Source organism: Protomyctophum parallelum (genome assembly GCF_964188405.1).
Source record: "Protomyctophum parallelum genome assembly, chromosome: 4".
Lineage (NCBI taxonomy): Eukaryota > Metazoa > Chordata > Actinopteri > Myctophiformes > Myctophidae > Protomyctophum > Protomyctophum parallelum.
In genome coordinates, this window is record NC_139700.1 from 46,359,824 (window position 1) to 46,374,351 (window position 14,528).

Sequence of the window (14,528 nt, forward strand, 5' to 3'; positions counted from 1 at the left end):
CATTCTATTAGCGTCAATACAGAGAGGAGACGCAAAAGCGTTTTCGAGCAGCAGCGGACATGTCTCAGGTTTCACAACAAGCGGTGACATGGCTGGTGCGATGCGATCAGAAATCACTGTTTTACATCTGAACGCCGGACGGTTTGGACTAAAACAACAACTTTGGAGTATTTTTCGGAGAAAATAAGCAACAAAGAAACGACAATGAGTGGATCCTTATGGGAGGCGCTCGCATTGTTCCTCATTATGGGAAGAACGTATAGGCACTGTCTATAGCAGCCTGGGCAGCACGGAAGGTTAGTGTTGAGCTTCTGCTGCATGGCATTGACATAACCCCTTACTACACTAGGCGTTTCGGCATGCATCGTGTTAACATGGCCAACGTGAAATTAATTTACCCATTCTGACCTGAGATCAGATTCATACGAGGTTTTCCACTGGACACACACTGGTCTGATGAATCCATTCTGACCTGAGATCAGATTCTAAAAAATGTCAGTCGCTCTTCGATTTTTCAAAAATGGCAGACCTACAAGCTCGTAGCGCGCCACTCGGTGGCGCGCTATGAGCTTGTAGGTCTGCTATTTTTCAATAGATAAAGCATAACATGATGCGCACACTCCCGTAGGGGTCCCGGAGAGGGGGGGGGGGGGGGGGGGGGTATTTAGAAAACCTGTACCCCCACACAGGAATCCTGTCAGCTGGCCTCACCGTGATAAGCATTTGGAATATCAGAGTTGAGTTTTTATCTCAGTCAGGAACAAAAACAAATTGTGTTCATTGTAAGGCGAGTAACGCAACAATACTTTGCTGAGCAATTGCGACCATAGGTCGCTGGTTACTATGAAAGCCTGCAAAACCTGTCAGTCCGTCCATCGTTCCGTCCGTGATATCCACCATATGGCCTGCCGACGCGTCAGTCCCTCAAACCCTGGATAGCCATACATGGAGAAGACTGGATCATCACCTGCATATTACGCTTGGTTTTTATTGTTTTTTTATTTTATTTTGTTCAATATTAATATCTTAAGCATACTTTACAGTGTCTTGGCTTCTTTATGATTTCAATGGAAATTCCTTCCACCATACGCCTACTTCTGACCGCAGTACTGTCAGAAGTAGTATTATGCTACATCATTGTGGCGAGCCAGCCAGGAGAAAGGTTTTTGATTTGCATAAAGGTTTACTCAAGTTAAGGTTTAAAGATGGAGGTATTTGAAAATATCAAAATTCCAAATGCAGTGTTGGTAAAGGGAGTGGTGGAGACAGAGGATAATGAGTGGATTTTCTGAAGCAATATGGTTCCATTACAGGACTGAAATAATCAAGGACACTTGCAATCACAATTTAATCACTGTCTGGTTGTTGAATATGCTTCAGGATCTGCAGCAAGTGGAAAGGACTACAATGAAGTTATCAAGGACATGGTGTCTCAATTTGGTGAATACATTGCTAGTCTCAAGTCACCTGAGGAACCAGCAGAGCAGCTGAAAACTTCACCCCAAACACTTTACAAGCCCATTTCAATGGGTACAGCTCAACCAAGTCCTTCCATAGCTCCTGATTTGAACCTAACCTGACGCTGCCAGATGGGGGCGGTATTGGGTAACCATGTTCTGCAACACAGCACTCATCTGGGATCTCTCAGGGAGTTGAGCTGACACAAATCCGTTCCGTACCGAACCAATCAGCGTGAGCTAAGGGCGGGATATGTGCGAAACCGGATGTGAAGCTATATAGACACGTCAATATGATTGGTTGTGTTTGCACGCCCACACGGTGATAGACAGACGGTCCCATCCAATCATCTACCAAGTATCTTGAAAAAAAGGAACAGCCCCGTCATCGAATTTGCTTCCGCGATCCCAGATCCCAATAAGCTGTGAAACAAATTTGTGTAGCAAGCTTCTTGGATCTGGCAGCGTCAGGTTAATTTGAACCCTCCTGAAATCCAGCGATATGTTGTGGAGCATATAGTCAAGAGTGAGGAACATGCTCATTAATGTTTCCTCTCAACAACTGAGAGTCTTTTCCGGCAAGGTACCAAGACCCTCTCATGAAGTTGACTATGATGCTTGGCGCTTCAGCGTTGATTTACTCATGAAGGATCCTGCTGTGTCTGATCTTCTGAGATCCAGAAAGATTTAGAAAACTTGGAACCTTCCAAGTCTGTAACTAATAATCAGTATACTAACTGGTCTGTAGCCACCATGAACGGCACCTTGTCGACTGTAATTGTTCATTGTAATATTGTTTCCCACCCACCAACTGTTGTAAACTCTAAAGTACTGGACCCTCGTCTGGTAGTGGACGGGTAGTGTGTGTGCCGGCTGGGTGGTGTGTGACAATCCGGTTGAAGTATATACCTTTGGTACGACGACAGCAGCGGCGGCGGCGGGCCCGGGAGAACAATAACGCGACACGAGACAGTGTCACGCTAAAAGGTTCACAAAGTTTATTACACACATACAGGAAATATATATAGAGCTGGATCCTAATGACGTGACACAACACTTGAGACATAATAACCGCTAAGTGCAGCAAGGCTGACCTTGCTGTCTGAGATGTCTCTCGTAGCCTAACTATAAACTATGCTACAGTTCAGGCAGTACACAATACATATCGAGTACACTGTGCACTCACTTACAAGTACACAGCCATGGGCGATCAGATTATAACGCCAACTATACACCCAAATGTATCCGCACAATGTTTAATTCATTGTAATAATTGTCCACACAGGAGGGTGGCAGCCCAATGTAGCCGCCAAATCACCTTTGTCTATTGTATTGTACATACATTGTAATATTGTTTCTCTCCGTCACCATGCTGCTGTACTGTACTGTACATACATGCTACTGTATCGGTTAGCACACTTCACACATTAATTAGTAATGTGTGTCATTGTCCCGAAAGCACACGACGTGCTCTGAGAGTCATTGTTGTCAGAGTAATGCTTCTCACTGACGTATCTGGCACACGATGAACGCTAAAATGAACTTCGTCTTTTGTTTACCCACGCAGTTCCTTTATTGTTTTGTTTGTTTTTTTACACACTCCTATGCTTCCCCGCCCATCATTCTGCGAATGGTTTATGTACCTGTGGATGTGTGGAAGTGTGCCTCGCGGTGCCAACTTTGCTGAAATGGCTCCGGGGACTTTTGGGAAGGCAGTGTTTGTGCTTCAAGGCGGTGCGCTTTGGCTGCTTGGCTGTCAACTCATCACACAGATTGGCAGATCGGTGTGTCGTGGCTTTAATCTGCACGGTCCTGTGCAAACACTGCGTGTGTGTGTGTGTGTGTGTGTGTGTGTGTGTGTGTACAGTATGTGGCTTTAATCTTGCACAGTCCCGTGCAAACAATGCAGGCCGGGGAGTAAACAACAGTTCAGGATGTGTACCCAATAACACACACCATCACCACCACCGATCTCATAACCCACTATCCTTCTGATTGATTTAAGGGCAGTGGTTCACCACACACACGCACGCACGCACGCACGCACGCACGCACGCACGCACACACACACACACACACACACACACACACACACACACACACACACACACACACACACTATAGGCCTATATAGAGGGTATGCGCATGCATACAGTGAATGGCAGATCGAGGGGCAAAGTGAATTTAATGTTGTTTGAAGTCATTTCATGCAATCAAATAGGACTTTTCTGTTTGGATGTATGGGGCTGTCAGTAGGCATTCCCGCATAACTTCTGGGTATGATGATGATGATCACGCGCATACCCTCTATTCACATTTATTATATCTTTCTGTCTGTGTCTATCTAGACAAAAATAATAATGCATGTGTGCACCCTTACATTATAACCATGTCAAGGGCCCCCATCTGAACATTTATACATGAGTTGTGTTGTTAAAATGTATATATTCACAATTCTTACGTTTTTCAAGCTCACTATTTTGAAATAGCTCGTGTGTGCAGGTATAAAGTGGTTGAAGTGATTTTTATGCTAAATCAATTCATTTTGCTGGGGACCCCCTAGACCCCCCTCAAGGACCCCTATAGGGGACACCATTTTGAGAACAATTTTAAGCATGCACGCACGCGCACACACACACACACACACGCACACACACACACAGTATTTGCAACAATAAACCCAGGACAACAGTGGATATTACAGTATGCTTAGCATGTAGCCAAGAGCTTTATTTCTGAACAGAAACAAAACATTGAGGGAAAAACAAGCCTATATACTACTAGTAATCAAATACATATTATTCAACAACTGCGTTAGACATGTATAATATAAATAGAGGCTTTATAATCTGTGCAGCTGGCAGCAAATGTATATGCAGTACATGGAACTAATTAAGCTATGAGTTATAGATCTAAGTTATAGGCTATATGGTTGTAAGCTTATTGGCAGTTGCGTTGGGGGCGTCAACTTGTCCTCTTTCTTAGCGGCTGCCTCGGCGCGGCTTGCGGGAGGCGGTGGCGGACGGCGCCCGCCATCCGTCACCGGCCATGTCACCGCGGCCCAGCACCCTGCACTCCGTCTTCAGACAGGCACAGGCGTCGATGTGGGTGTAGGCGTACTTCATGTCCTCGCGGCCGCCCGGGCAGGAGAGCTGAATGCTGCGCTGGGACGTGGAGACCTCCTGGCAACAGGAGCACGAACGCTCCAAGGACTGGAGCTCCAGGGAGAAGCTATATATACGAGAGGGGAGAGAGAGAGTCACAGGGCAGGCTTAGGTCAGCGCAGTGGTGGGGGGAAAAAAGGACTCGTTAACCCGTTTTGACGATTCTACGAATGCTTTCTAAGTCCTGACCGTTTTCTGAAAAACCTCATGTTTCTACAGTATGTCAGTGGTAAAAACCTCATGTTTCTACAGTATGTCAGTGGTAAAAACCTCATGTTTCTACAGTATGTCAGTGGTAAAAACCTCATGTTTCTACAGTATGTCAGTGGTAAAAACCTCATGTTTCTACAGTATGTCAGTGGTAAAAACCTCATGTTTCTACAGTATGTCAGTGGTAAAAACCTCATGTTTCTACAGTATGTCAGTGGTAAAAACCTCATGTTTCTACAGTATGTCAGTGGTAAAAACCTCATGTTTCTACAGTATGTCAGTGGGTGAAAAACCTCATGTTTCTACAGTATGTCAGTGGTAAAAACCTCATGTTTCTACAGTATGTCAGTGGTAAAAACCTCATGTTTCTACAGTATGTCAGTGGTAAAAACCTCATGTTTCTACAGTATGTCAGTGGTAAAAACCTCATGTTTCTACAGTATGTCAGTGGTAAAAACCTCATGTTTCTACAGTATGTCAGTGGTAAAAACCTCATGTTTCTACAGTATGTCAGTGGTAAAAACCTCATGTTTCTACAGTATGTCAGTGGTAAAAACCTCATGTTTCTACAGTATGTCAGTGGGTGAAAAACCTCATGTTTCTACAGTATGTCAGTGGTAAAAACCTCATGTTTCTACAGTATGTCAGTGGTAAAAACCTCATGTTTCTACAGTATGTCAGTGGTAAAAACCTCATGTTTCTACAGTATGTCAGTGGTAAAAACCTCATGTTTCTACAGTATGTCAGTGGTAAAAACCTCATGTTTCTACAGTATGTCAGTGGGTGAAAAACCTCATGTTTCTACAGTATGTCAGTGGTAAAAACCTCATGTTTCTACAGTATGTCAGTGGTAAAAACCTCATGTTTCTACAGTATGTCAGTGGTAAAAACTTCATGTTTCTACAGTATGTCAGTGGTAAAAACCTCATGTTTCTACAGTGTGTCAGTGGTAAAAACCTCATGTTTCTACAGTGTGTCAGTGGTAAAAACCTCATGTTTCTACAGTATGTCAGTGGTAAAAACCTCATGTTTCTACAGTATGTCAGTGGTAAAAACCTCATGTTTCTACAGTATGTCAGTGGTAAAAACCTCATGTTTCTACAGTATGTCAGTGGTAAAAACCTCATGTTTCTACAGTATGTCAGTGGTAAAAACCTCATGTTTCTACAGTATGTCAGTGGTAAAAACCTCATGTTTCTACAGTATGTCAGTGGTAAAAACCTCATGTTTCTACAGTATGTCAGTGGTAAAAACCTCATGTTTCTACAGTATGTCAGTGGTAAAAACCTCATGTTTCTACAGTATGTCAGTGGTAAAAACCTCATGTTTCTACAGTATGTCAGTGGTAAAAACCTCATGTTTCTACAGTATGTCAGTGGGTGAAAAACCTCATGTTTCTACAGTATGTCAGTGGTAAAAACCTCATGTTTCTACAGTATGTCAGTGGTAAAAACCTCTTGTTTCTACAGTATGTCAGTGGTAAAAACCTCATGTTTCTACAGTATGTCAGTGGTAAAAACCTCATGTTTCTACAGTATGTCAGTGGTAAAAACCTCATGTTTCTACAGTATGTCAGTGGTAAAAACCTCATGTTTCTACAGTATGTCAGTGGTAAAAACCTCATGTTTCTACAGTATGTCAGTGGTAAAAACCTCATGTTTCTACAGTATGTCAGTGGTAAAAACCTCATGTTTCTACAGTATGTCAGTGGTAAAAACCTCATGTTTCTACAGTATGTCAGTGGTAAAAACCTCATGTTTCTACAGTATGTCAGTGGTAAAAACCTCATGTTTCTACAGTATGTCAGTGGTAAAAACCTCATGTTTCTACAGTATGTCAGTGGTAAAAACCTCATGTTTCTACAGTATGTCAGTGGTAAAAACCTCATGTTTCTACAGTATGTCAGTGGTAAAAACCTCATGTTTCTACAGTATGTCAGTGGTAAAAACCTCATGTTTCTACAGTATGTCAGTGGTAAAAACCTCATGTTTCTACAGTATGTCAGTGGTAAAAACCTCATGTTTCTACAGTATGTCAGTGGTAAAAACCTCATGTTTCTACAGTATGTCAGTGGGTGCTCAAACATTTTCATGTCAATGGTAAATGGTAAATGGTGCATTTATATAGCGCCTTTATCCAAGGCGCTTTACAGAGATTGTGCATTACATTCACACACACATTCATACACCGATGGCAGCGGAAACCATGCAAGGCACCAACTAGCACATCGCCTGATGATTCAAGGAGGCCCACTGGCCCAGAATCATCTGTATTTGACCGCCGATCCCCATCTGAAAATATGTTGTTCCAGGGACCCCCCCCCCCCTTCACTCTGAAAGAATGTATATTGTTCAAAAGATTTACGACACATTTTCACGATTTTTCAAAAATAGCAGACCTACAAGCTCGTAGCACGGCACTCGGTGCCACGCTACGAGCTTGTAGATCAGTACAACATGATGCTTAAAACACCAAATGACCTGGAACGCATCTGTGTCACTTTATTTCATTGTGAAAATGTGTGCAAATCTTTGAATATATATTATTCTTTCATGTTTTAACTCAAATCTTTACTTATTCTGGGAGGTCCCTGGAATAAAGTGGTCGACGGGGCAAATAATACATATAATTCTAGGGGTCCTTGACAAGAAAAAGTTTGAGCACCACTGATATAGAAACATGTGTTTTCTATAGGATTACATTACACTGTCGGTAACAAAGATCTGTCATAAAATCAACATTCTTACGGTTGATTTGTCATGCTTGCGACACAGCTGATTTGTATACATTTGTATGTGGGGGAAAAAAGACTTTCGCACTCCTATAAATCAGGCGTATATGCACAGGTGCGTATAGGCCAGTGGACATCAATGAAAGGAATATAACACACTATGTGTATTTGCTCGGTAGATGAGTATTATTCTTTTTAATCTCATACTATTTGTATAAAATATACATTTTCATCACCTAAACGTCCATAATATGCAGTACAGTACGGATGAATACTCACTAGGCATAGTTGCTGCAGGCGCCGCCACAGGACGTGATGTTCACCATCTCTTTGGAGCGACAGCCCATGTTCTCCAGGTAGACCTCGGTGCTGGTGATGTTGCACGGATGATCACGTGGGAGACCTGCACCGCAAGCAGAGGCAGAGACAAGCGTTATCGCCTTTATACGTACCTGCACCGCAAGCAGAGACAAGCGTTATCGCCTTTATACGTACCTGGAGACCTGCACCGCAAGCAGAGGCAGAGACAAGCGTTATCGCCTTTATACGTACCTGCACCGCAAGCAGAGGCAGAGACAAGCGTTATCGCCTTTATACGTACCTGCACCGCAAGCAGAGGCAGAGACAAGCGTTATCGCCTTTATACGTACCTGATGATCACGTGGGAGACCTGCACCGCAAGCAGAGGCAGAGACAAGCGTTATCGCCTTTATACGTACCTGCACCGCAAGCAGAGGCAGAGACAAGCGTTATCGCCTTTATACGTACCTGCACCGCAAGCAGAGGCAGAGACAAGCGTTATCGCCTTTATACGTACCTGCACCGCAAGCAGAGGCAGAGACAAGCGTTATCGCCTTTATACGTACCTGCACCGCAAGCAGAGGCAGAGACAAGCGTTATCGCCTTTATACGTACCTGCACCGCAAGCAGAGGCAGAGACAAGCGTTATCGCCTTTATACGTACCTGCACCGAGCACGCAGAGGCAGAGACAAGCGTTATCGCCTTTATACGTACCTGCACCGAGCACGCAGTGGACAGCAGCTTTTAAATAACGTCTTATTAACCCATTCTGACCTGAGATCAGATTCATACGAGGTTTCCGCCGGACACACACTGGTCTGATGAACCCATTCTGACCTGAGATCAGAATGGCCACTCGGTGGCGCGATATGAGCTTGTAGATCTGCTATTTTTAAATAGCTAAAGCATAACATGATGCTGACACCAAAATGGGTGCCCGGTCAGAATGGGTTAAATGCTGGGTCTGTCTGTCTGTCTGTCTGTCCATCTGTCCGTCTTTCCGTCTATGGAGCGTCGCAGGCACATTGCTAGGTGGATTACTGGTAGCAATACGTGTCAAGATGTGGGTCAGGAAAGGTCAGGAGAATACTAACTCTGCAGAGGAGTTTGATCCATTTAGGCCTGACGTCGAAATAAAAAAAAATGTTCGCTCTGAAAGAATATATATTCAAAGATTTATGCATTTTTACGATTAAAAAAAAATAGCAGACCTAGATCTGCTATTTTTCAATAGCTAAAGTATAACATAATGCTTAGTTAAAACACCAAAAGGGGTTCCCGCCCAGAATGGGTTAATCACGTTAACGTCAATCTAATGAGTGCATTTAACACCTCAACTCAATTAAACCCGAAGACAAACAAGGGGTTTCCTAATGCATTGTGGTGATCAGAAAGAGGCTACATTCATGCCTGTACCCGACACACAAAATGCACAGTATGTAGCTTGAATACTGTATTTCTTTACGCCGTACATAATAGATAATAATAAATGATACACTTACAAATATGACAGCAGCCATCAGGGGCAATTCTCTCAGTTCCCTGAGAAAGACAGAGCGGAAATGTGACCACGTGAACCATATAGCGTCCCCATCCAGGGGTTGACATTCTGTTGAAAATAGGTTGATCTACAAGCTCGCAAGCATGCAGTGCTACATTTGTAGACTAAGACAAAAATACTTTTTTATATTTAGTCAACTAAAACTAGACTAAGACTAAACAATTTCAGGAGACTAAATAGGACTTACCATTAAATGGCCTGTTATTCAAAAGACTAAGACTATGTCTTTAACGGCAAATTAACATTGCATTAAGACTAAGACGAAAACACTGATATTTAGTCGACTGAGACTAGACTAAGAACCATTTCAGAAGACAAAATAGGACTAAAGGATGTGTTATTCAAAAGGCTTTAAGACTATAAGCCAAAATCTACTGAAATAATGAACAGATATTATAAGGCCATATTTAACTTATATAACTTATTAATTGATAATACACCCCATGAAGCCTTGAATTCATGGAGTTATTTAATTTCTTTATTTTTGTCACATTATCAGCCAATAATTCAATGACCCCTATACTGGAGACTCTGCTGGTCATCAAATTGTGTGTGCGTATGTGCGTGCGTGCGTGCGTGCGTGTCCGTCCTTACAGGTATGCATTCTGTGGGGTCAAACGCAGGACAGAGGATCTTGGCTTCCATAGTGATGAACTGGTTTCCAATCTTTACACACTCGTATTTGACACATTTGTCTCCTTTAGGAGACCAGATGTCACCTGACTGCAGACACAACAAACACAACAAACACACAACATGTCACCAACACAACACTGCGCAAAAAGCATGGAATACGGATGTGTATATTACAGGAAACTCCCGTTAAACTTTACAACAAACTCCTGGTAAACTCCAGAATTGTACCATCACACCTGTATATTACTGTATATGCCTGTTTAACTTGAGGTTTACGGGGAAAATTGCCCGTTAACTCCTCTTGTCACGCAGTGCAAACACAGTGGTAGTGGCCGTACACATATTTAGTTTTATATCACAATATAAAAACACACGCAAATAATAAGTAAAAGGCAAATTAAACAAATGGACTTGAGTTAAAGTGTTGTGTATTTTTGTGAGGTGTAACAGACCTTGAAGGAGTGTGTAGTGTTGTCGGGCAACATGACTACACAACTGGTTTGGACGCAACGTCCACAGCACTGCCCTGGAACTGGAATCTGGTACTCATAACCCTGTGTACATGCGCACACACACACACACACACGCACGCATGCACGCACACACACACACACACACACACACACACACACACACACACACACACACACACACACACACACACACACACACACACACACACACACACACACACACACACACACACACACACACAATGTGTCAGATGGGGTGGGTCACCGCAAGGTTGCCAGTTCAAACCTGTCCTTGAGCAAGACACTGAACCCCTAATTGCTCCTGATGTGCAGGCCATGGTGCCTTGCATTGGTTTCCTGCCGCCGTCGGTGTGTGAATGTGTGTGTGTGTGAATGGGTGAATGTAATGCACAAACAGTGGTTTCTTACCAGTTGGCAGTGTGTGTCACAGGGTAAGGGCTGACATTGCACCTGGTGCAGGTGGGTGCTGGCATTCACTTGAGAGGCACACATGCACTGTTCACACTGCTGCATGGGGACCACCGACTCGCCCACCTGTCGTTAGGGGAAGGGGGGAGGGACGGGGGAGGGGGGAAGGGGACGGGGGGCAGGGGGGAGTGTCACACTTTTACTGAAACACAACTAACTGGCCTGAGTGTGATTCTGCCAATGCCTTCTAAATCGGTAGTTCTCACACTGACTTGAGTAATTCAAAGTTACTCAACAATTACTCAACAAAAAAAACCATATACTGTATAAATACAGATACTGCTATTTTTGGCCAACGCAAAACTCTAAAATGACACAGGTGCTTTTCCGTCTTAATGGGTCAATGACAAATCAAATGATTGTGTTGTAGGCTCTTCACTTTATCGGTATCACAATAAAACAAAATCCACGGTCTCAATGCAAACAACATCATGGCAATTTTAAATGACATATTTACTTTGGTAAAGTAATATTTTCGCTATAGATTCTTTTTTTCTTTCTTTTCTTTTACGAATGCCAATGTGTTTTTAACCCATTAAACCCTATATACTCCCCAGGGTTCTGTACTAGGTCTGCCCCATTTTTCCCCTCTACACCGAATATGTTTGCCGAAAATAGCTGATCTACAAGCTGTCGCGTTATGAGCTTGTGTACATTGCTTTCAGCAAATATATATTAATATGTTTGGAAATCTCCATGGATTTTCTATTTGTGGCACCACAAAATGGGTGTCAATTCTCACCTTATACTCATGGTTGTTGTAAACACACACGTCTTTAACAACTGCAAGAGGAAAAAAGACGACATTTAAAACAACTTAACTTAAAAAGTATGGCTTTCAGAATAGAAACAATTAACCACAATGACCAGGAGATGCATGATGACACACACGCGCACACGCACACGCACACACACACACACACACACACACACACACACACACACACACACACACACACACACACGGCTCACTCACCGCAGGTGTAGATGTGGCAGCAGACTCCCATGGTTGTGTGTAAGGAGAATCCCAGAGGACACGCGGGTGTGTCTGGACAATGCTTCACGTCACATTCTGTAACATATTATTATTATTATTACACTGCACACTCTGGTACTTGGTACAGTACATAAACAACAGCAGTCCCGCCCCCTACCAGGGCCCAGCCAACTCCAGTTGTCGAGAAATCACGACAAACAAACACAATTTTCCGGGCCGAACAAATAATTAGAAAGAAGAAGAAAACGGCAGGTTACAACACTTTTTTTCGTTTTAGTTTTTCTTGTTAAAATAACCACTGGGGATTTTAGGGTACATACCACATTTCTGCGCTGAGCAGCAGCCCACGGTCTGGGTGACTTTCACCTGGCCTTCCTCGTTACAGCTGATTGGTGGCAGCTTTGGACAGGACGTCTTGTTGCAGCTGATCTGCAACGACTCCTCACATGTGCACTGTTTACACCCATCCACCCATGTTTCACCCACCTGTAATAATAATAATAATAATTGTTTTGAGCAGACACATATGATATTTTTCCATTATCTAATGTTTTTCATGTGTTTGTAATTTCTCTTTTCTTAGGACTATATTTTGTAACTTCAAAACAGTATAACTTGTATACAGACAAAGTTCCCCCACTCTTTAACACCTGCAAACTGTTGACAATGATTTGAAAACAGATAAACATTGCAATGTGTGTATAACGTATGGCCGTCCATCAAATTGCAAAACAGTTTGTAGAATGATTTTACCGTCACGTATTTTCCATTTGTCAGCCAGCAAATATCTGTAGAAAAAAAATATAAAAAAAAGAGAGAAAAACTTTCTTAGTCAATGTGTATCTTTCTCAGGAGCATCTGGAATACGATTAAGAACAGCATTCATGAGAACACACACACAATGGAGACATGCTTGCAACTAGGAGGTATTCATAATAATAATAATTTAAGTAGACAATATTTATTTTTACCCTTTTGTAAAAATAAATATTTGTGAGGTGGTCAGTGTTAGGAATGGGATGATATGGAAGTTACACGTCACGAATACTGTGGCGAGAAATAAGTGCAATTAATATTGTTAACCAGTTGAACCGATCCTTCCCTATTCTGGGGGAAAGGTTTGCCGAAAATCATATTTTTGCCATTTTTTTACAAACTGCAGCATTTAACTCCCATTTCATTTTATGTGGTTATAATGTGGTTATATTCATGTAGAAAACGGAAGAATAAATTATTATTATAACTAAAGCTAGCAAAATAAACTAGAATAAAAAAAAACAGTACAGTAAGTACAGTAGGAGTAGTGCATCCCGTGGATGCAAAGGTCGTTGTTGTAGTTGCGTCCCTTAAATATAAACTCCATTTTGGGATGCAACATGCAAAACCACACCCCTCGGGGGAGTGGCCCTCAAAGGTACCTATGAGCCAGTGACATCCATAGGTACCTCTCTGGAAGGAAGGAAGGAATGGAACTAGACTGTATTTTAATCTCTCTCTCACCACAAGTTTTCACACATTCGTTGGAGTTGGGACTGAGCTGGATGGAGCCTTTGGGGCAGTAGCATCCCTCCAGCTGCACCTTCATGAAGGCTGTGTACTCGTTGACACCAGTGAGGAACATCTGGTTGAAACTGCAGAGAAACAGGGTGTGAAAGGGTATAGGCGTAAAGTATATAACCCATTTCCACCTGAACTCGATTCTACAAAAATCGACTTCTAAATCCTGACAGTTTTCTGAAAAACCTATATGTTTCTATGTCGTTGGTTCTCAACCTTTTCCATGTCAAGGACCCCTAGAATTATCTGAATTTTGGTAGCCGACTCCGATCGTAAAATAATGTTGTTCCAGGGACCACTCCCAGGAGCAAAGATTTGAGTTAAAAACGTTCGCTCTAAAATAATATATATGCAAAGATTTGCACCACATTTTCACGATTTTTCAAAAATAGCAGACCTACAAGCTCGTAGATGAGCTTGTAGATCTGATATTTTTCAATATCTTAGTTAAAGCACTGTATTCTCATAACATAGTAATCATCGCTAGAGAGTGTTCAGTTCAGTACATTTCAGCCAAACAGGAGAGAGTATAGGTCCATTTTTCAGCTTCATTTTTTGTTGCAGTGTTCCAGTTCCAATGGCGTCTTGCTCTATTTATTTGTGTCATCACTTCCAATTTCACTTGTTTCATTTCTATCCTGTCTGAGGTTCTCTAACCTGATTGAATAAAATTAGTTTCCGTTTATTAACCAATTTTGACCTGAGATCAGATTCTAAAGAAATCTTATACATTCGGACAGTTTTCTGAAAAAGCTATGTTTCTATGTCAGTCGTTCTCCGATTTTTCAAAAATAGCAGACCTACAAGCTCATAGCGCGGCACTCGGTGGCGCGCTATGAGCTTGTAGATCTGCTATTTTTCGTTAGCTAAAGCATAACATAATGCTAACGCCAAAATGGGTTAAAGAGCTGGAGAGACATGGAGACCCCTGTTACAAGCAGAATATAGAGAT

At 42.4% G+C, this 14,528-nt stretch overlaps 1 protein-coding gene across 1 annotated transcript in view; it reads right to left on the reverse strand.

The window, feature by feature from the left end:
• Nucleotides 1-4,438: 4,438 nt before the first annotated feature.
• LOC310857224 (uncharacterized protein) overlaps nucleotides 4,439-14,528 on the reverse strand; it is a gene marked incomplete at both ends in the record, with an annotated part of 64,194 nt that continues 54,104 nt past the window's right edge. The window contains 10 exons of the mRNA XM_083762836.1: nucleotides 4,439-4,688; nucleotides 7,842-7,965; nucleotides 8,058-8,065; nucleotides 8,213-8,232; nucleotides 10,019-10,147; nucleotides 11,005-11,088; nucleotides 11,765-11,805; nucleotides 12,340-12,448; nucleotides 12,773-12,807; nucleotides 13,520-13,650. Coding sequence (XP_083618962.1) covers nucleotides 4,439-4,688; nucleotides 7,842-7,965; nucleotides 8,058-8,065; nucleotides 8,213-8,232; nucleotides 10,019-10,147; nucleotides 11,005-11,088; nucleotides 11,765-11,805; nucleotides 12,340-12,448; nucleotides 12,773-12,807; nucleotides 13,520-13,650 — 931 coding nt within the window. The remainder of the gene's footprint in view (nucleotides 4,689-7,841; nucleotides 7,966-8,057; nucleotides 8,066-8,212; nucleotides 8,233-10,018; nucleotides 10,148-11,004; nucleotides 11,089-11,764; nucleotides 11,806-12,339; nucleotides 12,449-12,772; nucleotides 12,808-13,519; nucleotides 13,651-14,528) is intronic.